This window comes from Pongo pygmaeus, chromosome 3, assembly GCF_028885625.2.
Source record: "Pongo pygmaeus isolate AG05252 chromosome 3, NHGRI_mPonPyg2-v2.0_pri, whole genome shotgun sequence".
Classification (NCBI taxonomy): domain Eukaryota; kingdom Metazoa; phylum Chordata; class Mammalia; order Primates; family Hominidae; genus Pongo; species Pongo pygmaeus.
In genome coordinates this window covers 140,345,919-140,369,237 of record NC_072376.2, presented here as the reverse complement: position 1 = coordinate 140,369,237, position 23,319 = coordinate 140,345,919, and the positions used below count along the sequence as shown (strand labels likewise).

Sequence of the window (23,319 nt, the reverse complement as noted above, 5' to 3'; positions counted from 1 at the left end):
TAAGTTTTGTATTTTTAGTGGAGACAGGGTTTCACCATGTTGGCCAGGCTGGTCTCAAACTCCTGAACTCAAGTGATCCACCCGCCTCGGCCTCCCAAAGTGCTGGGATTACAGGCGTGAGCCACCGTGCCCGACCGGCTTATTCAACTCTTAACTGGGTTTTCCAGCTCGAATCTCTGTTTCTCTCTTTCACATGCAGCAGCCAGATTAATGTGTGTGTCTAAAGCATTAATTAATTAATTCCTAGGCTTAAACAAAATGAAAAGCCTTTCCATTGCATTGACTTCAAAATCCTTTGTCAAATTCATTGTAAATTCAATAAACAATTGGCTTTTTATTAGCAAACATCTGAAAAATGAAAGGTTTCATTCTCCTTCAAGGGAATTTGAAGCATTAGCAGGCACATAGGGAGAAATTTAAGGGGGAAATTACTTGAATCACTACAGGTAAGAGTGTCTTTTTAAGATCCGAGAAAGGTAAAGGAACCATCTTGGAGGACAGAAAGGAGGTGTTCTGCTGCTCCCCAGGGCAATTTTCTCTTTCTACCCTCCTCTAACATTTGATAGTTGACAATGTTTATATCATATTCCTTTATGATATCAAGCTTATTTCTGACATGTATTCATTGATAGAAGACAGACAAAACTGAAAGTATCAACTTAAAAATATAGCTTTGTAACCTTTGAAAAAACTTTTTGTTGAGACGGGGTCTCACTCTGCACCCAGACTGGAGTGCAGTAGCAAGATCATGGCACATTGAAGCCTTGAACTCCTGGGCTCATGTGATTCTCCCACCTCAGCCTCCCAAGTAGCTAGGACTACAGGCAAAGACCACCATATCCCGCTAATTTTTAAAATTTTTTGTGGAGATGGGGTCTCCCTATCAAGACAAGCCCAAGCTTGTCTTGAACTAATAGACTCAAGCAGTCCTTCCGCCTCAGCCTTTCAAAGTGCTAGGATTACAGTAGTGAGTCACCGTGCCCAATAGCTTTTTAACCTTATTAAAAGCACTAAATGAACTCTTCAATAGGTCGGAGCTGAAAATGAGTAATTTACTGCATTGATTTTACTTACTGATTAGGGAAGGAAAAAAATTCTAGTGATTTATGTTAATATTAAAAGTATAGAGTCTCTGGATCTTTGTTCTGTTCATTTTGCTCTCCAGAGAAATCAGCATGATTAGTTTCCTTACTTCAGGTCTGCAGTCAGCTCAGCAACCCTTTCCTTGGTCACCCTGTCTGCCACATCTTACATCCCCTTCTCTTGCTTCACGATTTTTTCTCTTAGCATTTACATATTTTACTTATTTATCTTGTCTGTGGTATGCCTCTCCCATTGGAACATGAACTCCATGAGGGCAGGAATTTTTTGCTGTTTTATTCATTGCTATAGCCTCTGCCTCCACATCAGCGCTTGACAAAGGGTAGAAATGCAATAAATACATGTCGGATGAATGCATGAAAAGGCAATGCAACTGCAAACAAACCTCCAAACCAGTTTTATTTAAAACTATCAATATCGTATAAAAGTAGCTTTAATTACATAGAATATAGAAACACAACTCTGCAAAATTAAATTATTTCATACAGTTTTGGTGCATAAAGTTTCAATAACATTGAATAATTTAAAAATATCCAAAGTATAAATTCTTGTTCTGAAAACTGTTTATTGATAAATGATTTTTCTCAGCTTTTCCCCAACATTTTGTACAGTAGCAGGTATGATTTAGCTGACTACTTGGTTTTTCAACCAATGGATATTTAATAATGATAATAATAAATGGTAGCAGTAGTAGCTAACACTTTTATAGCATGTAATATGTGCCAGGCACTGTTTAGAGAGAATTAACATGTACAATAATGTCCAAAGCAGAAAAACCTAGTAAATTGGTTTCACAGCTTTGCCCATTTGTATTAGAAATATAAAAAAGCAGGTATTACAAAATACTATCTTGCCGTTATACAGCATCATCAATAGTCCCTTGGCACAAATAAGAAACATTCCCTTACTAGGTACACTTCTCTGGCAAGACAAAAACAAGAGCTAAAGAAAGAGGAGAGGGAGAGAAAGTAAGAGTCTAAAATGTAATTTCGGGGGGCTAAAACATATGATAATGACACAATTTGATACTTTAAAAAATGCTAGCTATATATAGTTTTTCACATTAATAGTTGTTGGTGGAAGGGAACATTTGCATGATACTAATAAAATCCAATTTAACAACGTTTCCATGTCTTCTAAAGCATATTTCTAGGATATCTGCACTGTCATCCTGTCCACCTTTATTTAATTAAGTAATAGACACTTTACTGTCTGATAATCAGTTTGATGTTTCAGATGTGATTCTGAACATATTTGGAAAAATAGGCAGCTAAGTTTGCCTACAGAGCTTAGTTCAATATCCATTTAGAAATGAAAAAATAAGGTGTGATTTTATTTCTTAAAAATGCAGTGCCTCTTTAACATGGAAATTACAGTACACATCTACGATACAGCAAATAATTTTCCTTTTATTAAGATCAGTAGTCTGCTCTGCCTTTTTATTTCCATTATTGAGCGATGGTCTCATGTTTCTCTGACACCAGGAAAGCAGTTCAACACATCAAAATTTCATTAAATGAAACAAAAAGTCCCCTATGATAAAACCCTATCTTAGTTCAGTTTGTATGAAAACCTGAGGTGATCAACAGCTACATTTATTCATAATTATCAGTATTAGAAGTAGTTAATGGTATTTTCAGGGACATATCCAGAAATTTAAGACATTTAATAAGTTGTTTTAACCAAAGTGTCTTAATACATATATATGTAAATAAGTAGTCCTAAGACAGCAGTTGTGAGTCAAATGGTAGCATATGACAATATTGTGATCTTAAGGGGAGGATATTTCAAGTTTTGTTTTTTACACAGAGCCTCATTCTGTTGCCCAGGCTAGAGTGGCAGTGGCATGAGCTAGGCTCACTGCAGCCTCTGCTTCCCGGGTTCAAGTGATTCTCCTGCCTCAGCCTCCCAAGTAGCTGGGACTTCAGGCACCTGCCACCATGACCGGCTAATTTTTTTTTTTTTTTTTTTTTTGGTAGTATTTTTAGTAGAGACAGGATTTCACCATGTTGACCAGGCTGGTCTCAAACTTCTGACCTTAAGTGATCTGCCTGCCTCAGCCTTCCAAAGTGCTGGAGTTACAGGTGTGAGCAACTGTGCCGGGCCTCAAGCTATTTTCTATAGCATTTCAAGAACCAAGGTTTTTTGCCCTAATTTGAATGCCAAAATTAAGGCCCACTAGTCACTAATGGGACAAATATGTAGTGGTTTGCAACTTAAATGCTTAAGTGAAAATCTCTCAAACTATGACACAGTGATAATAGTGTTTCTTTTAAGACCAAATGACTCAAATGGTACACCCAGTGTTTTGCAGTTAGTTTTGACTAAGCTGGACAGCTCATGTTTAAAATGGAAAAATGTAGAGACCGATTTTAGATGTGCTGGTATAGCTTGTATTCAAAGCTTAAGACGTGGAGAAGAAACAGCTCAGTGTTGGAATGTCTTGGGGGCATCGAACCTCTAGGAGGATCTACAGGGTAAATGTCAAGTAAAAATGCAGTATTGATGTTCTTCCTTTCTCTCAATCTACCAAATTCTCACAGCCAAAGAAAATTCTCCACCATTAGTTTTCTTTTCCAACTAAAGGTCAAGTAAACTATTGTTCACTAAAGTGTTCCCCCTTTGAAAAAACCCAATGCATAATGATCTATATTTCTAAGACAAAAGTTAGTATTTTTTTTTTTTTTTTTTGAGATGGAGTCTCATTCTGTTCCACAGGCAGAAGTGCAGTGGTGTGATCTTGGCTCACTGCAACCTCTGCTTCCTGGGTTCAAGCGATTCTCCTGCCTCAGCCTCCTAGGTAGCTAGGATTACAGGTGCGCACCACCACGCCCAGCTAATTTTTGTATTTTTAGTAGAGATGGGGTGTCACCATGTTGGTCAGGCTGGTCTCGAATTCCTGACCTCATGATCCACCTGCCTCGGCCTCCCAAAGTGCTGGGATTACAGGCGTGAGCCACCAGCACGCCCAGCCAAAAATTAGTGTTTTATAAAAGAAGTCACCACAGAATTTTAGTTAACTTTTTCAGTGTCTTTAACATGATTTAGTTTTAAAAAAAGATTTACATGCAGCTTTCCTGAAATTCATGAATTATATAAAATGCATGTGAAATATACTTGAATGTGATTTTTTTTTTTTGAGACAGGGTCTCACTGTGTTGCCCAGGCTAGAGTACAGTGGCATAATCATAGCTCACTGCAGCCTCAACCGACTGAGCTCAGATGATCTTCCCACCTCAGCCTCCCAGATATGTGGGACTGTTAAAAGAGAGTGCTACCACACCCGGCTAATTTTTGTATTTTTTGTAGAGATGGAGTTTTTGCTATGTTGCTCAGGCTGGTCTTGAACTCCTGGACTCAAGCGATCCACCTGCCTCAGCCTCCCGAAGTGTTGAGATTACAGGCGTGAGCCACCAAGCCCAGCCGCTGAATGTATTTAAACAAAAACAAAAAAAATGAAAGTTGACAAATAGTTTAAAAAACACATATATATATACACACATATATATATCCTAGTCAAAATCGAGCTTACCTGAAACTTAAAGAGAATCAAATAAATAAAAAGTAAGTTAATTTTCATCTTTCCCCCTTTCCCCACAGTGAGGTATGTACTAGGATAGTTAAATTAATGAAAAGTATCTGATAAGGAATAAGTACTTGGACATTACTAATTTAGGAGGTGACCAACATGCAAGAGGCAAAAAAAAAAAAAAGTAGAACAGAGAGCCAAGATGGTCAAAGACAGGCAGCTCTGCTCTGCAGCTCCCACCAAGAAGGAAGAAAACTGTGAGTAAACTCTGCATCTTCAGTTGAGGTACCGAAGTTCTCTTATTGGGACTGCTAGGTGGTTGGCATGACCCACGGAGAGTGAGCAAAAACAGGGTGGAGCAAGATCCCATCCAGGAGCTGCACGCAGCAAAGTGAACTCCCTCCTCCAGCCAAGGGAGATGGTGAAGGATTGTGCTTCCCCTCCCTGAAAACCAGGCTTTTCCCACAGATCCTTGCAACCTGTATATCAGGAGATTCCCTCCTGAGCCAATGCTACCAGAGCTTTGGGTCCCAAGCACAAATCTGTGCTTGGGTGGGCAGCCGCTTTGAGCAGGCACTGAGACACTGGAGTATTTGCATACTTTGGCTCCGGGAACTCCCGTGAGGCAGGTGATCTGTCCACTCTCATGGGGAGGGGGCTGAAGCCAGGGAGCCAAGCAGCCTTGCTCTCACAGAACTCTATAAGCTAAAACCCACTGGCTTGGAATCCTCCCCCGCCAGCTAGAAACTGCCTAAGAAGACTGAGTTCTGGAAGTGGGGAAGGAGAGGGGGGAGAAGGGAGGGGAGGCCGCCATCACTGTGGCTCCAATTGGCCACTTTCCCTTGCTGCTAGCGCCAGCGAGATGGGGTGGAACCCAGATTCACTCCTCTTCACTGGATAGGGCCTCCCTGTGGGAATCTCAGCATCCCCAGCCAGGGGTTTATGGACAAAACATTGATAACCCTGAGAGGAGCCCCTAGGAGGAAGTATGGCTGCAGTATCATGGATCAGTGATCTTAGTCTTCTCTGCCTGCTGGCTCTGGAGAGTCAAGGCAGTCCAGATGAGGGGGATTCCCCCCAGTGTAGCACACCCACCCTGTCAAGGGGCAGACAGACTGCTTATTTAAGTGGTTCTCTGACCCTGCTCCTCCTGACTGAGACCTCCCAACAGGAGTCTCCAGACACTTCATACAGGAGCATTCCGGCTAGCATCAGGCCAGTGCCCCTCTGGGACAGAGCTCCCAGAGGAAGGAGAAGGCTGCCATCTTTGCTGTTCTGCAGCCTCCACTGGTGATATCTCCTGGGAGACGAGAGACCCAGGCAAATACGGACTAGAGTGGACCCCAGGCAAACTGCAGCAGCCCTGCAGAAGAGGGGCCTGACTGCTAAAGAAAAACAGAACGCAACAACATCAACAAAAAAGACACCACAAAAACCCCATCCAAAAGTCAGCAGCCTCAAAGATCAAAGGTAGATAAACCCATGAAGATGAGAAAGAATGCAAGGATACAGAAAACTCAGAAAGCCAGAGTGCCTCTTCTCCTCCAAAAGATTGCAACATGTCTCTAGCAAGGGCTAGAACTGGGCTGAGGCTGAGATGGATGAATGTCAATCATCCATCCAAGATGGGAAATAACAAACTTCACCAAGCTAAGGGAATATGTTCTAACTCACTGCAAAGAAGCTAAGGACCATGATAAAACATTATAGGAGCTGTTAAACAGAATAACCAGTTTGGAGAGGAACGTAAATGATCTGATGGAGCTGAAAAACACGAGAACTTTATAATGCAAACACAAGTATCCATAGCCGAATAGACTACGTGGAAGAAAGGATATGAGAGTTTGAAGACTATCTTGCTGAAATAAGGCAGGCAGACAAGATTAGAGAAAAAAGAATGAAAAGGAACGAACAAAACCTCTGAGAACTGTGGGATTATGTTAAAAGACTGAACCTACGACTGGTAGATATACCTGAAAGAGACAGAAGAATGGAACCAAGTTGGAAAACACACTTCTGGATATCATCCAGGAAAACTTCCCCAACCTAGCAAGACAGGCCAACATTCAAATTCAGGAAATCCAGAGAACCCCAATACAATACTCCATGAGATCAACCCCAAGACACATAATCATCAGATTCTCCAAGACTGAAATGAAGGAAAAAATGTTAAAAGCAGTCAGAGAGATAGGCCAGGTCACTTATAAAGGGAAGCCCATCAGACTAACAGCAGACCTCTCAGCAGAAACCTTATAAGCCGGAAGAGGTTGGGGGCCAATTTTCAACATTCTTAAAGAAAAGAATTTCCAACCTAGAATTTCATATCTGGCTGAACTAAGCTTCATAAGTGAAGGAGAAATAAAATCTTTTTCAGACAAGCAAATGCTGAGGGAATTCGTCACCACCAGGCCTGCCTTGCAAGTGCTCCTGAAGGCAGCACTCAATATGGAAAGGAAAAACTGTTACCAATCACTACAAAAAACACATTGAAATACACAGATCGGTAACACTATGAAGCAAAAACATAAACAAGTCTGCAAAATAATCAACTAGCATCATGATGTCAGGATAAAATTCACACATAACAATATTAACCTTAAATGTAAATGCACTAAATGCCCCAAATAAAAGACGCAGAGTGGCAAGCTGGATAAAGAGTCAAAATCCATCAGTGTGCTGTATTCAAGAGACCCATCTCACATGCAAGGACACACATAGACTCAAAATAAAAGGATGGAGGAAAATCTACCAAGCAAAAGGAAAACAGAAAAAAGGAGAGGCTGCAATCCTAGTTTCTGACAAAGACTTTAAACGAACAAAGATTAAAAAAAAGACAAAGGCATTACATACTGGTAAAGGGGTCAATTCAACAAGAAGAGCTAACTATCCTAAATATATATGCACCTAATATAGGGGCACTCAGATTCATAAAACAAGCTCTTAGAGACCCACAAAGAGACTTAGATTTCCACACAATAATAGTGGGAGGCTTTAACACCCCACTGTCAATATTAGATCATCGAGACAGAAAATTAACAAAGATATTCAGGACTTGACCTCAGCTCTGGATCAAGTGGGACCTGATAAATATCTAGAGATCTTTCCACCCCCAAACAACAGAATATATATTCTTCTCAGTGCCACATGGTACTTACTCTAAAATTGATCACACAATTAGAAGTAAAGCACTCCTCAGCAAATGCTAAAGAACTGAAGTAATAACAAACAGTCTGTCAGATCACAGCGTAATCAAATTGGAACTCAAGAGTAAGAAAGTCACTCAAAACCACACAACTACATGGAAATTGAACAACCTGCTCCTGAATGACTCCTGGGTAAATAATGAAATTAAGAGAGAAATCAAGAAGTTCTTTGAAACCAATGAAAACAAAGAGACAATGTACCCGAATCTCTGGGGCACAGCTAAAGCAGTGTTAAGAGGGAAATTAATAGCACTAAATGCCCACATCAAAAAGCTAGAAAGATCTCAAATTGACACCCTAGTATCACAACTAAAAGAACTAGTGAACCAAGAGCAAACAAACCCAAAAGCTAGCAGAAGACAAAAAATAACCAAAATCAGAGTGGAAATGAAGGAGCTAGAGACATGAAAAACCCTTCAAAAAATAAATGAATCCAGGGGCTGGTTTTTTTTTTTTTTTTTGAAAAGATTAACAAAATAGACCACTAGCCAGACTGATAAAGAAGAAAAGAGAGAAGAATCAAATAGACACAATAAAAAATGATAAAGGGGATATTACCACTGATCCCACGGAAATAGAAACAACCATCAGAGAATACTATAACAGCTCTGTGCAAATAAACTCAAAAATCTAGAAGAAATGGATACATTCCTGGACACATACACCCTCCCAAGACTGAACCAGGAAGAAGTTGAATCACTGAATAGACCAATAACAAGTTCTGAAATTGAGGCAGTAATTAATAGGCTACCAACCAAAAAAAGCCCAGGACCAGATGGATCTACAGCTGAATTCTGCTAGAAATACAAAGAGAAGCTGATACCACTTCTTCTGAAACTATTCCAAACAAATGAAAAGGAGAGACTCCTCCCTAACTCATTCTATGAGGCCAGCATCATCCTGATATCAAAACCTGGCAGAGATACAACAAAAAAAGAAAACTTCAGGCCAATATCCCTGATGAACATCAATGCAAAAATTCTCAATAAAACACTGGCAAACTGAATCCAGCAGCACATCAAAAAGCTTATCCACCATGATCAAGTTGGCTTCATTCCCGGGATGTGAGGCTGGTTCAACACAGGCAAATCAATAAACATAATTCATCACACAAACAGAACTAAAGACAAAGACCACATGATTATCTCAATAGATGCAGAAAAGGCCTTCAATAAAATTCAACATCCTTTCATGTTAAAAAGTCTCAATAAACTAGGTATTGAAGGAACATACTTCAAAATAATAAGAGCCATTTATGACAGACTCACAGCCAATATCATACCAAATGGGCAAAAGCTGGAAGCACCCCCCTTGAAAACCAGCACAAGACAAGGATGCCCTCTCTCACCACTATTCAACATAGTATTGGAAGTTCTGGCCAGGGCAATCAGGCAAGAGAAAGAAATAAAGGGTATTCAAACAGGAAGAGAGGAAGTCAAAATGTCTTTGTTTGCAGAGGACATTATCCTATATCTAGAAAACCCCATTGTCTCAGCCCAAAAGCTTCTTAAGCTGATAAGCAACTTCAGCAAAGTCTCAAGATACAAAATCATTGTGCAGAAGTCACCAGAATTCCTATACACCAACAACAGGCAAACAGAGATCCAAATCATGAATGAACTCCTACTCACAATTGCTTCAAAGAGAATAAAATACCTAGGAATACAGCTAACAAGGGAAGTGAAGGACCTCTTCAAGGAGAACTACAAACCACTGCTCAAGGAAACCAGAGAGGACACAAACAAATGGAAAAATATTCCATGCTCACAGACAGGAATAATCAATATCATGAAAATAGCCATACTGCCCAAAGTAATTTATAGAGTCAATGTTATTCCCATTAAACTACCATTGATATTCTTCACAGAATTAGAAAAAACTATTTTAAAATTTATATGGAACCAAAAAAAGAGCCTGTATAGCCAAGGCAATCCTAAGCCAAAAGACCAAAGCTGGAGGCATCACACTACCAAACTTCAAACTGTACTGTAAGGGTACAATAACCAAAACAGCATGGTACTGGTACAAAAACTGACACATAGACCAATGGAATAGAATAGAGAACTCAGAAATAAGATTGCACATCTACAACCATCTGATCTTCAACAAACCTGAGAAAAACAAGCAATGGGGAAAGGATTCCTTATTTAATAAATGGTGCTGGGAGAACTGGCTCTCCATATGCAGAAAATAGAAACTGGACCCATTCCTCATACCTTATACAAAAAATTAAGATAGAATAAAGGCTTAAATGTAAAGCCCAACACTATAAAATCCCTAGAAGAAAATCTAGACAATACCATTTAAGACATGAGCATGGGCAAAGATTTCCTGATGAAATCACAAAAGCAACTGCAACAAAAGCAAAACTTGACAAATGGGATCTAGTTAAATTAAAGACCTTCTGCACAGCAAAACAAACTATCATCAGAGTGAACAGGCAACCTACAGAGTGGAAGAAAATTTTGGCAATCTATCCATCCAACAATGATCTGATATCCAGAATCTACAAGGAACTCAAACAAATTTACAAGAAAAAAAAGAACCGCACTAAAAACTGGGCAAAGGACATGAACAGACACTTCTCAAAAGAAGACATTCATGCAGCCAACAAACATATGAAAAAAAAGCTCAGTATCACTGATTACTAGAGAAATGCAAATCAAAACCACAATGAGACACCATCTCACACCAGTCAGAGTGGCCATTATTAAAAAGTCAAGAAATAACAGATGCTGGCGAGGCTGTGAGGAAACAGGAATGCTTTTACACTGTTGGTGGGAATGTGAATTAGTTCAACCATTGTGGAAGACAGTGTGGTAATTCTTCAAAGATCTAGAACCAGAAATGCCATTTGACCCAGCAATCCTATTACTGGGTTTATACTCAAAGGAATATAAATCATTCAATTACAAATATACATGCACACATTATGTTCATTGAAGCACTATTTACAATAGCAAAGACATGGAATCAACCCAAATGCCCATCAGCGATAGACTGGATAAAGAAAATGTGGTACATATACACCAGGGAATACTATGCAGCCACAAAAAGGAATGAGATCATGTCCTTTGCAGGGACATGAATGAAACTGGAAGCCATTATCCTCAGCAAACTAGTGCAGGAACAGAAAACCAAACACTGTAGGTTCTCACTTATAAGTGGGAGCTGACCATGAGAACACACGGACAAAGGGAGGGGAACAATACACACCTGGGCCTGTTGTGGGGGTAGGGAGAGTATTAGGAAAAATAGCTAATGCATGCTAGGCTTAATACCTAGGTGATGGGTTGACAGGTGGAGCAAACCGCCATGGCACTTGTTTACCTATGTAACAAACCTGCACATCCTGCACATGCACCCCAGAACTAAAACTAAAACTAAAATAAAATAAAAGCACATTTTACTTAAGAGGTATTTTTGAAACCTCAATGCAATCATCTCATTTTACATGAAAACTCTGAGCTTAGAGAGGTACAAAAACTTGCTCATGGTCATAGCACTACTTAGTTACAGCACCTGGTCACCTGCTCCCAATTTCATAATCGTTTCATCAGATATCAGTATGAATTTTGAGAAAAATAAACAACAAATTGGGTATTTTTCAAGAATAAACATTTCCTATATTAATCTTATATAAAAAACACTTCACATTATTTCAAACCAGTCAATAAATTAACATTATATACCAAAATAGCAATAAGTTAACAATCCCTTCCTTCACATTTTAATCAAGTATATTCTCAAAAGTCTTACAATATTACATTAAGATTTAATGTATCAAATCCAACAGCATTTCATCTCAATATTTAACAATATTATGTTCAATATTGAATAGTAAAAAGAAGCTAAACTTTATCTCTTTGTGTATTGATTTCAGCAATTCTGACAGTGTTTGATCCTCCATGCACGTGTTTCTATGCATCAAGAAAGCACGGCTACAAGGTTAACCCAAAGAACAATTTAAAAGCTATTTCAATGGCAATTTCTGTGACTGAGTCATGAAAACAGACATAAAGTTCTTGAGGTTTTGGATGAAGAAAAAGTCTCCTGCAGAAGAAAAGAACACACTCATTTCAGAAATTAAAACAGCAACAACAACAAAAACTCTAACCATCCAATTAATTTAATTTTTGTTTCTGAAAGCATCAGTAGCAAATTTAAAATCCATGAATCTAAATCTATACTAGGGAGAAAGGAGCTAGATTTATTTCTAAATAAATAATATATGCCTTAGGTCAATTAGTTTTTATTGCTCTAGAGTGTAATAATCCTATTTTATCAATATGTATTATGATACCACTCAGTTTTTAAATAGCAAATCTAGTTATTATAATAAAGGCAATAGCACTAGCATCATAGGCACAATAGTTATTAAATATTTTATTGCTCTTTACTTTCTAATGTTTAATTTTTATTAAAACATTAAATATATGGTAGCTTTTTTTGGCAAATAGAACTGAATTGGAATTAACATTGACATTTTGTTTGATTTTCTTAAAGAGTTAAAATTCAAATCTATTTAATCAATACTAATGTATATAAATTGATCTATTTAAACTGGAGATAGTTCTGCCTGATTTTCTTAAATTTCTCTTCTGCATAAATCTGCATTATCATAATTCAACATCTTTTGATTCTTTCTATTCCAATTGTAATGAACGTAGTTAACACTCCACTGAACAGCTACATGTGTGCCTAACTGGTCTTCTCATTTCTAGTCTCTCTCATGTGCACATCATTCCATTGGCGCTCCCAGTTTAATCTTCCAGTAGTACAACTCTGATTACACTACATGGAATTAAGCTTACACTGATGTTCCCAAGCCTGGTTCACATGATAATCACAAAGGAGCTTACTAAAAATACCGATTCCCACTCTCATAGATTTTGATTTAGTAGGTCTGGGGCCCAGGCATCTCAGATTTTAACAAGTGACTCAGGTGATTCTAAATCCCATGGACCAGCACATGGGAATTTCTGCTTTGGATAATGTCTGTTAAGTGTCTGTCATATAGCTTAATACTACATGGTATGTGTCCACTACCCCTACTCCCAACTAATTCTGTGCCCTTTCCTCCACCAACCTTTACTCCAACTCAAATAACCTTCCGCAGTGGTTTAACTTAGGTTCCCAACTTGATCTTTCACTTAATCTTTGTATATGTCATTCCTCTACCATCCTGGCAAACCAGTCTGTTCACTGCTGCGCTGTATAATTTCCACTGTTCGCATCTTTGTTCATTAGATTTTGCCCCCTCCTCAGAATTCCTATAGTATTTGGTTGTATCATCTAATTCATTTTACATATATGTATACACACACATATATAAGGTTTCTCTCTATATCTATAAATATAGATATATAAAATATAGATATTTGAGCATATTTCATAATTCTTCTGCTAGATATAAGGCCCTTAAAGGCAATGACTATATCTCTGTGTTTGCCATACCACCCACTGCCCACCCACCCCACCACCAGTTTCACATTTTGCCAGGCACAGTCTCACCTACTGAGCCATCACATATTTATCAAGTGACTATATTATGTGCCAGGTACTGTTGCAGGTGCCAGTGGTGGACAAGACAGATACAATTCCTGACCTCATGAAGCTGACATTGTAATGAGGGTGGGGGGTGGAGAAGGACAAGAAAATAAACAATAAAAGAGTCATATAGAGAATAACTGAGTAGCCACTTTGATGAGGGAAAGAGATAATAGATCCTCTGACAAGATGACCTGTTAGCACTGGTCTGAATATCAAGGATCCAGAAGTGCAAAGGTCAAGGGATAGAATATCCCATGCAGAAGGAACAACAGAAACAAGATTTGATTGGTGCTCGTGCAGCTGGTGCACAGCAGATGGAAGAGCAAGGAGACAGGAGATGGAAACAAAGGTGGGCAGGGTCCTGACTGGGCATGGTCTTGTGGCAGGGGGCAGAGAGAGGGGAAGGGAAGGAAAGGGAAGGAAAGGGAGAGGATGGAAAGAGGGAAAGAAAGGAGAGAGGGGGAAGAAATGAAGGAAGCAGGGGAAAAGGGAAGAAGAGAAAAACCGTGGAATTATTATTTCAGTATATTACTGAAATTTAATTTTTTAAGATAATTTTCAATAGAAAAATACTCGGGAGGGATTTAAAGGAGATACTTAGCAAATAAAATAAATTAAAATAGTATAGCTAGATAAAAAATTCCATGCCTACATTTTAAAATGTTAATCTCCTTTACTACTTTTCTTTCACTTTTCCAACACTTTACTTTCAAATATCTTTTTTTCCCACTTACCCTACTACCCAGTAAGCCATAACTGGTGGTGCTTTTTTCTGATCAGTCCAGTTTCCAGGCGAACATTCAAACAACACACCATGTTCTTTAACAGGGTTAAGAGAAGACACCAACTTTGCAGAATCTGAATGGTCTCCACTATTTAATCCTTTCTTTTTCTGTAAATTAATAAGTATTGTTAGTATTAACTGGTATTACTAGTGTTACTTTAAAATGTTTTCACAGAGTAATTTGAATTGGCTGATCCAAATACTTAAGTGCCTGCAATGACATTCTTCTTATCTGCAGGAAAATTTCTACTCTTCCTCAATACTTAAATACCATATCCTAAAGGAGACTTCATGGATAAAGTGTCCCTTGACTTTTCTAGGGAACACTTTGTTCACAGGCCTATATTATTAGTATGCACATTATATTATATTAGCAGTTTATAGATCTGTCTTCCACAGTGGAAGATAGAAAATTATAAGCTTTTTTCCCCAGGGAAGAGACAATATGCAATCTTCTTTGTGTGTTTTAAAACCAGCAGTGCCTGGTTCATAGTAGGTGCTTAATAAATGTGTTCTAAATGAACAGATAATTCTGTAATAAATTGAAAAAATATATATTAAAAACAGTATTTTGTCTTCCTTTGACCCATAATCTCTAAATTTCATACTGATTAAAGCATTAGCAAAACAATGACTCATTTGGACTATAAAGACTTCTTATAAGTTTCAGGCCAAACAGTGGAGTGATCCTTGATCCTTTTCTTTCCTTCATAGCTTTTATCTAATCCATCAACAGATCTTTTTGGTTTGCCCTCCAAAATATATCCAGAGTCCAGAAGCCATAATCATTTCTTGCTTTGAGAATTTTGAAAGCCTCCTAACTGGTCCCTGCCTCCACCCTTGCTATTCTGTTTCCTGTTCTACCCACAGTAGCCTGAGTGATCCTTTAAAAAAAATTACGGATCATATCCCTTATTTGGGCAGAACTGTTCAAGAATGTATCATCTCTTTCAGAACAAAGCCCAAAGTCCTTATCATAGTCTATCCGGCCATGCATAAGCTGGCCCTGCTACCTTTGTGATATCTTCTTTCACTTTCTTCTCACTCAGTCTGCTCCAGTACTCTCCCAGCCCCTAGGGGATGGTTTCGGGATGAAACTGTTCCACCTCAGATCATCAGGCATTAGAGTCTCATAAGAAGTGGGCAGCCTAGATCCCTTGCATGGACAGTTCACAGTAGGGTTTGCACTCCTATGAGAATCTAATGCCACAGCTGACCTGACAGGAGACAGACCTCAGGCGGTAATGCTCTGCAGCTTTGCATTTGCCATTCCCCTTGCTGGAAGCTCTGTCCCCAGAGAGCAACATGGCTTGCTCCCTCACTTCATTCAGGTCTCTGTTCAAGTATCACTTGACATGATCAGAGAGACCTTTCAAAATAGTCACTCCCACCTCTCATCCTTACCATGTTTTATTATTTTGCTTGACACTGATTCTTCTCAGCATACTATTTTCTAATTCTTTTCTTTCCCTCATTAGAAAATAGGCTTCATGAAGGAAGGGACTTTGTTTTGCCACTGTTGTATCCCACGTTCCTAGAATAGTGTCTGGTGCAGAGGAGGTACCTCAATGTTTAAATAAGATAGGGAAAACTAATTTATATTACTAAATATTATCAAATAAGTAAATGAAATATTCCTTTATAACATTTATCAGTTATGTTAAAAAGGGAAATAGGAGCATAAGAACCCAAAGCATATAGAAATATATGGTCAAACACAGTATTTTTACAGAATAACAATTTCTGAGGACTCAAAAAAAATCCTATAAGACATAGAATTTTACTGCTGAATGAACTTGGAGAGATGATGTAATTCAGCCCACTTGCTTCATAGCTAAGGAAATAGGAGGTGAGGCTCAGTCCAGGATTCCTTATTCCTTGTCCAATGTTCTTCCACTTTTAAACCCAAGTTCTTCACAAATTTGGCATCCCTAACACATGTATTGCTATATACATTACAACCATTTTCAGAGAGGTTTTTCGGCTGTATAACGTCACAAGTAAACCTCTGTATGTTTTATCCTTTTCAAGAAATCAACACCTATCTTTTCCTGCCATTTAAATAATCTGATATTGTAATTGTATACAGCATTATTATTTATTCAACAGATAACAACATTCAATGAAACTTCATCCTGGATAGAAAAGCAAGCAAGCAATCAACCAACCAAATGCCAAAAAATTTGCATTAGTCTTGTGCCTATAGCTGTACCTTAACCCAGCGGTCCCCAGCCTTTCTGGCATTGGAGACCAATTTCTGGGGGAGGGATGGTTTCAAGATGAAACTATTCTACCTCAGATCATCAGGCATTAGATTCTCATAAGAAGTGCACAGCTTAGATCCCTCACATGCACAGTTCACAATAATAGGGTTTGCACTCGTATGCGCTGCTGATTTGATAGGAAGCAGAGCTCAGGCGGTAAGGCTCCCTGGCCCGCCACTCACCTCTTGCTGTGCAGCCTGGTTCCTAATAGGCCACAGAGAGCTACTGGTATGTGGCCCAGGGGGGTTGGGGACCCCTGCCTTAATCCATTATGTTCCAAAATACCTTATACTGTTGGCTAAATACTCAAAGAATTATCAGAGTTATTTTAGGAACCAATTGGTAGATATTATTACCAAGTAATGGTTGAGTCACAGATATCAAATATGGAAGGTTAATTTACATTACAAACGACTGTATTTTGCTTTGCTGTAGAAAACACAGGTCTACCATATCCTGAAAAGTAACCCAAGACATCAAATTCAGTATGAAATAAAACCTTGAAGTACTGTGAGTATAATTGTTTTGGCACCCACATTAAATTGAGTGACTATTTAAAAAAACTTAATTAAATGAAAACAATGCTGGGCATACTGATTAGATAATAGAATGCTTAGAAATCTGGAAATTAAACTGGCAGAAAACTGTATTTATAGCAGTGCCCTACCTCTTCCACCAATGTCTGTTGGAAAATTGCACGAATGGAAAGACAACACTGATGGAAATTCTTTATTAGCTGAGGGTGGATAGAGCCACTTAGCTGTGCCACCTCTTCAAGCGTAGGAGTAATAAAGATTCCTTGCACTGTTTCTAAGGCAACATAGTGGAAAAGTGTGTTCTCAGGACCAGATGTCAGTCTTAAAAAGAAAAAAAATCAAAGAGAAGAAAAAAGAAATTTTAGTAAATTTTAAAATATTGGTTCATTTTGAATTTAGTAGACTTCTTATAAGCTTTTATCTACAATATAATATTAGTAGTATAATTAGGGATGGGAAACTGGGCTAAACATTTAATTCCCTCTTCATCCTTAACTGAAGTACAAGCTAGGGTTATTAATTCCCTTAATGGAGGCAAATACTACATGTTATGCAAGGATAAGTAAACATCGATTCATTTGCAAGTAACTTAATCATTCCTTTGCTAAACAACCCAAATTGGCTAATTGTCTCTTTTTCCATGGTTGGTATTAAATAATTCAGCTCGTGTCTGGCCCAGATGGCTATAAGCCATAAACAAGATATCAGTCTAGGGTAGACCACATATAAAAATACCTTCCAACAAACTAAATATATTTAAGTTAGTAGCATTAAAGTATTTTACCATGACAGTCAAACTGATGTTCCTCAAGAACTACTGGAATGCAGAATGGGTAGGACTTAGTTACTGAATGAGATGTTTTATATATATTATTTTCAATATATTATATATATTGTATTTTGCAAAGATAGGTGCATAAAAGGTTAGGATAATATATTACATCCTGTTTTATATCATGATTTTAAAATGAACTACATCATATAAAAACATCTTTGCCTGTCAATAATGAGAATAAACACACATCTTTGGCACCTTTTAAAATAGGAGAGCCTATGATTTACACCACATGTGAATTTATGTTTAAACCATTGAACTTGAAAAAAGAGTCTCCTTTTACTAGAGACAATGCCAACACAACATACATATTTTTAAAATTCTGATATGGAGTTAATAAAATTTCAGAGCAATAGTTTTTGTTAAATGGAAGACTAGAGTTTTGTGAAGGTACTTTTGGGTTCCATAAAAGGTTTGGTTCCAATTTATTTGTCTTAAAATCATGTTTAACTATCAAAAAATTAAACATTCATATTTGGAGGCATTAAATACTAAAATTTAACACATCAGGTTTCTAATATTTTATGCAGACAAGTTACTTTGTTTTTGTCTTGACTTGAGAAAAAAAGAATTTTCTAACAACTTTGTAACACATATATTTGAACTTACTGTAAAGTGTTTCAGTGATTAAGAATGTGGTAGCTCTGTACTCTGTGTGTGTGTGTGTGTGTGCGCACACGTGTGTGTGTGAATTCTATTAGTACATGTCTAGTTGTTCAAATGAAAGTATGCAATTGAGTTTATTACACCAGTTGATCCCACACATGATGACATAATTAAATACCTGCCAAGACACAGGCAGAACTGCGTGTCACCACATAATAAGTGCACAAGAAGTGAATATATAACATTTCATATTATAATAATTACAGACAGTTTAAGTTGCTAAACATTCTCTCCTCACTCAGTTTCTTTTACCTCAGAATTCCCTACTCAATGAACGTTTGAAATTATACCTATTTTCTAAAGAGAGTGTTATGGGACCAGTTCCCTGGGACCCAAACTCTGAGAGTGAGATATGCCGGGAGGAAACTTATTAGGAAGTACTCTTGGGAAAAACAGCTGTAGGGGTGTAGTGACTGAGCAGGATTGAGCAGATGGAGAAGATGAACTGTGCTGCAGTGGCAACAAGTCTCAGTCGATACCACTGGGTACTGTGAAACTTGGCTGGCCTTTCAGAGTTGTCTTCAATATAGGCAAGGGGCCAAGCCTTTGTACTCACTCATTTATTAGTCATTAGAAGTGGGCTCCTCCCAGGGAGGAATGTAACTTTAGCTGAGTCAACAAGTTTCCATGTAGGACACAGCTGGGGGAGTGACAAGGCTAGGGGAGCTGTGAGGCATTAGCAGCCACCATTCTCAAGTGTTGGGAAGGAATATCCTGAACTAAGGTGTAACTGGACAGCACACCACTGCATCCACCAAACACTCTAAAAAATAGTAAACTCTAATTTAAAAATTATATTAAATATACAAAAGGGAGGTTACCTGTGGAGAGATAAAGGGGGACTTTCACATTTTGAAATATTACTTTGTGTGTTTTTCTCTTTCATAATACTAATATGGTCATTTTCCTAAATGTGTAATGAAATACTAAAGAAATACCACAGATACTACCTTTAATATGTAAGATATATCAGAATTACATTTGTTGAGTAAAATACATGTTATAAAATTGTACTTTCTCACTGTAAAACTTCCTGAGTTTAAGTGAACAAGAATAAGAAAGTTTCTTACTTCACTGTGTTATATATTTCTAATTCTTTTTCTGGAAGGTCCTTTTTCAAGTTTCCCAAATGAAATGGATTTGGAAGAGTAGACTTCTTTTTAGTGACCTGAAAAATATAGTTAAGTAGATCAGTTTATATCTAAGAATGGAATCGTATAGCAGAAACAATTTAAAAATTAAACATCCTTCTGAGGGAATTACTTACCATCTGCAATGGTTCCTTTAAATATTTTTGATGCTAACTTGTACCTCTTGGCTTATCCATGGCTGACAGGGATCCCAGGGTCATGTCCTGGGAGGGCATGATGGTGTTCCCTGAAAACCTCCTACCAGAGCCATTACCAAATTTACACGTATGCATACTTGTCTCCCCTCCCTAGATTCTGCACTCCTCAAAGGCACGGGCTGTGTCTTATTCATCTCTGTATCTCCTTTGTGTAGTATGGCCCTTGGCACTTAGTAGGTATTCAATCAACATTTGTTGAATGGCTGAATCTTAAAGGTTAACTCAATTTCTCTTAGGAGCTATTGATGGCTTGGTAATTCTTTAATCTGTCCAAATCTTTTTAGACTATTTCCTACCAATTCCATCGACTGTGATAATAGGTATGGTACTGATGTAAGTACTTCCAAATATACCCCACTTAGGGGTCCAAAAGTATTCTATTGTTTGGTATGAGGAGATTGCATTTGGTTATTTATGCCATGCTACCAGCATTTCATATTTTATTTGTGCTCCTTCTTAGACTCCTCATCTGGTGTCACCTCCATCCACCCAAATGACAAGTTTCAAAAATGTTTTGAAAGACGACAGCATCACTAGAATAAGCACAAAGCCTCCCAGGGTGAATGTTTTGATAATCATTTGGATATTTTATGGTATTTTCATGGGAAAAAATTAGGAAAAATTATCTGAAAAATGAACATCCTCTTTAGAGTCAACTTTTAAACTTTAAGTGTTACAAAGGTTCAGATTTTAAAATCTATAAAAATAGGATAATACAGACATATACACACACACACACACACACACATACACACATTTAGGGTTCTGATTCTCTTTGCTGAATATTTCATTGGCTATTTAGTCAGATCAGCCCCCAACAGGCCCCACAACTTGGATGCTCTCTGTTGTCATTGCAAATAGGGAAGAGATGAACACGGAAATTGAGATTAAAGTTTTCCTATTTGTAAGTACTGTTAAACAGATATGGATGTCAAGGGGCTCTTGTCTTATTACTTTATATTTCTTTTTTTTTGAGACAGAGTCTCACTCTGTCACCCAGGCTGGAGTGACAAATCATGCAGTGGCACAATCTCGGCTCATTGCAACCTCTGCCTCCTGGGTGTAAGCAATTCTTGTGCCTCAGCCTCCCGATGCATCTGGGATCACAGGTGTGCACCAACATGCCTGGCAATTTTTTTGTAATTTTATTAGAGACTGGGTTTTGCCACATTGGCCAAGCTGGTCTTGAACTCCTGGCCTCTAGCAATCTGCCACACCTGGCCTGATATTTCTTTTTCTTTTTGGTTTGCCAGCAGTGACTGAAATAACCACCATATCAAATGAAGAATGGTATGCCACTAAAAAAAATGTCTTGCAATTATAAAACAAGGACTGGAGAGACAACTTAGCTCCCAGAATGTACACACTTGAATAAGCACACACCTTAAGCAAGGTCCCACTTTCTTCTAAACCATCAGAGCCCTGAGATTCTCTTTGCTTCCGTACTGCATCCAGTGTAGTATGGGGGCTAAAGCCATCATCTTCTCCACCTTCACAACCATTGTCAGATCCTCCACTACTACGGGGAGGACTAGGCTTACGTGTCTTTAAGGAATAGTCACCAAAAAGCGTTCTTCTGCATGTTGGAGAAGTTGCTGCTTTGGAAGTACCTTGTAGCCTACTGAGAATAGGCGAAGTGGTCAAGCTATCTGTTTTTTCACGTGATCCAGTAAGGAACCAGTCAGCACAAGACAAACAGGGGATTGGAGAAGATGCTAGCCGTTCATCTATGCGAGAATCTACTCCATCCAGCTGGTGAAGAGTTGTTTTGACCTGATCCACATATATACAGTCTGGTCCAGGACTCCCAATAGCTTTGGATGCGCAACCTCCAGCTTCTAATAGTACACATAGCATATAATGTTTCTATAGGGAAAAAAATTACAAATGTAGGTTTAGCTACCATGAAAATATTTACATAAAATGTGCATGTATAAACTTACAAATATCGAAGACATAGAGGCATATGGCATAATCATGTGATGATTATTAAAAATTCCTCCCTCGTCTTTCCTTTTTGGTTATTATCAATGCTTCTTGATCCCAGTTGAAAACAATCTTACATTGCCTTATCTTGATATACTATCAAACCACTTCTTTTGAGACACAGAAATCCCTAAGATAGCTGTCAAGAGCCTCAGTTACTGGAAGTCCTTTCACCTACAATTGCATATTTATTCTGTTTCTGATTCTATATTATTTTCATGTCTCCCTCTATCTCCCAAAACAAGTCAATGGATAAAACCACTATAGAAAGGGGAACAAAAGACTTTAAAAACCTGCTAAAATCTTTTCTTAGATTTTATTAATATTTGTCCATGAGTATTAAATGGATGCAAAAGAAAAGGAATAAGGGGGCATATAACATTTCCTTGAATACTGATATTAGACATACTAATAATTTTACATGAGCATGTTTGTGTATTTATTTAGACAGTCAATAGATACCTACCTACCACTGCATCCCTCAACCCCTGCCGAAAAGAAAAAAAGAAAAGAAAAGAATAAAAATCCTAAGAAAGAAGCTGAGGTAAACTTACCAAGCCAACAATTAGCAAAAAATATCTTCCTTCGGGTTCCGGAAAGACTTCAGTGCTTGAGTCTTCCAAAGGTTGGAGGTGATGCTGAGGAAACACTTCTCTCCATATTATCAACTGACCAATTCTTTGTTTTGCTGCTAAAGGCAGCAGGCAATAGTGGCGACAGTATACGGCAATATCAATAAGATCATCCTTGGGCAAATGACTGCATATCAAATAACCCTTGAATTTAACCACAAAGAGCAAAAGTCTACTAGTGATGTAAAGCAATAGTCCCATAATATTTCTAAGAGTTTCATAAACACTTCTTCTGTTGGTTTAGAATATTCTAGTTTCAAATGGGGTAAATGAAGATATAGTAAAAGTAAATGTTTTTTTTTCTTGAGGTCAAAGTAGAGCTCAAATGATAACTTAAGGTGTACCGACAGGTAGACTTCAGCACAAAGCAAGATCCCTTCTGCGCAGCATAGCTTCAGTATTTGACAACATTAGAAAAGAACTGAATTCTGAGAATGGAAAGTCAAGAAGCAGGGGTCATGACAGAGACTTACTTTTCACTGTGCACCCTTCCCTACTGCTTCTTTGTTAGATGTGTTTTATATTGTGTTTAAAAATCCTTTTTTAAAAATAAAAGTACTTAAATTCATTTGATGCTTTGCTTTACATGAACGAAATGTTATATAAGATTTATTTAAAAGATAAATCTTTTTTTTTTTTTTTTTTTGAGACAGAGTCTCACTCTGTCACCCAGGCTGGAGTGCAGTGGCATGAACTCGGCTCACTGCAGCTTCTGCTTCCTGGGTTCACGCCATTCTCCTGCCTCAGCCTCCCGAGTAGCTGGGATTACAGGCACACATCACCATGCCCAGATAGTTTTTTTTTGTATTTTTAGTAGAGATGGGGTTTCACCATGTTAGACAGGCTGATCTCGAACTCCTGACCTCTGCTGATCTGCCTGCC

At 38.1% G+C, this 23,319-nt stretch overlaps 1 protein-coding gene across 5 annotated transcripts in view; it reads right to left on the bottom strand.

The window, feature by feature from the left end:
* Positions 1–1,483: 1,483 nt before the first annotated feature.
* Positions 1,484–23,319, bottom strand: part of INTU (inturned planar cell polarity protein) — a 91,469-nt gene continuing 69,633 nt past the window's right edge. For all 5 annotated transcript variants that reach the window (XM_054485058.2, XM_054485059.2, XM_054485053.2 and 2 more), the window contains exons 11-16: positions 22,360–22,581; positions 21,203–21,685; positions 19,542–19,639; positions 17,102–17,291; positions 14,121–14,278; positions 1,484–11,886 (exon numbers count right to left, since the gene is read on the bottom strand). In XM_054485058.2, coding sequence (XP_054341033.1) covers positions 11,775–11,886; positions 14,121–14,278; positions 17,102–17,291; positions 19,542–19,639; positions 21,203–21,685; positions 22,360–22,581 — 1,263 coding nt within the window. In that variant the 3' untranslated portion in view covers positions 1,484–11,774. The remainder of the gene's footprint in view (positions 11,887–14,120; positions 14,279–17,101; positions 17,292–19,541; positions 19,640–21,202; positions 21,686–22,359; positions 22,582–23,319) is intronic.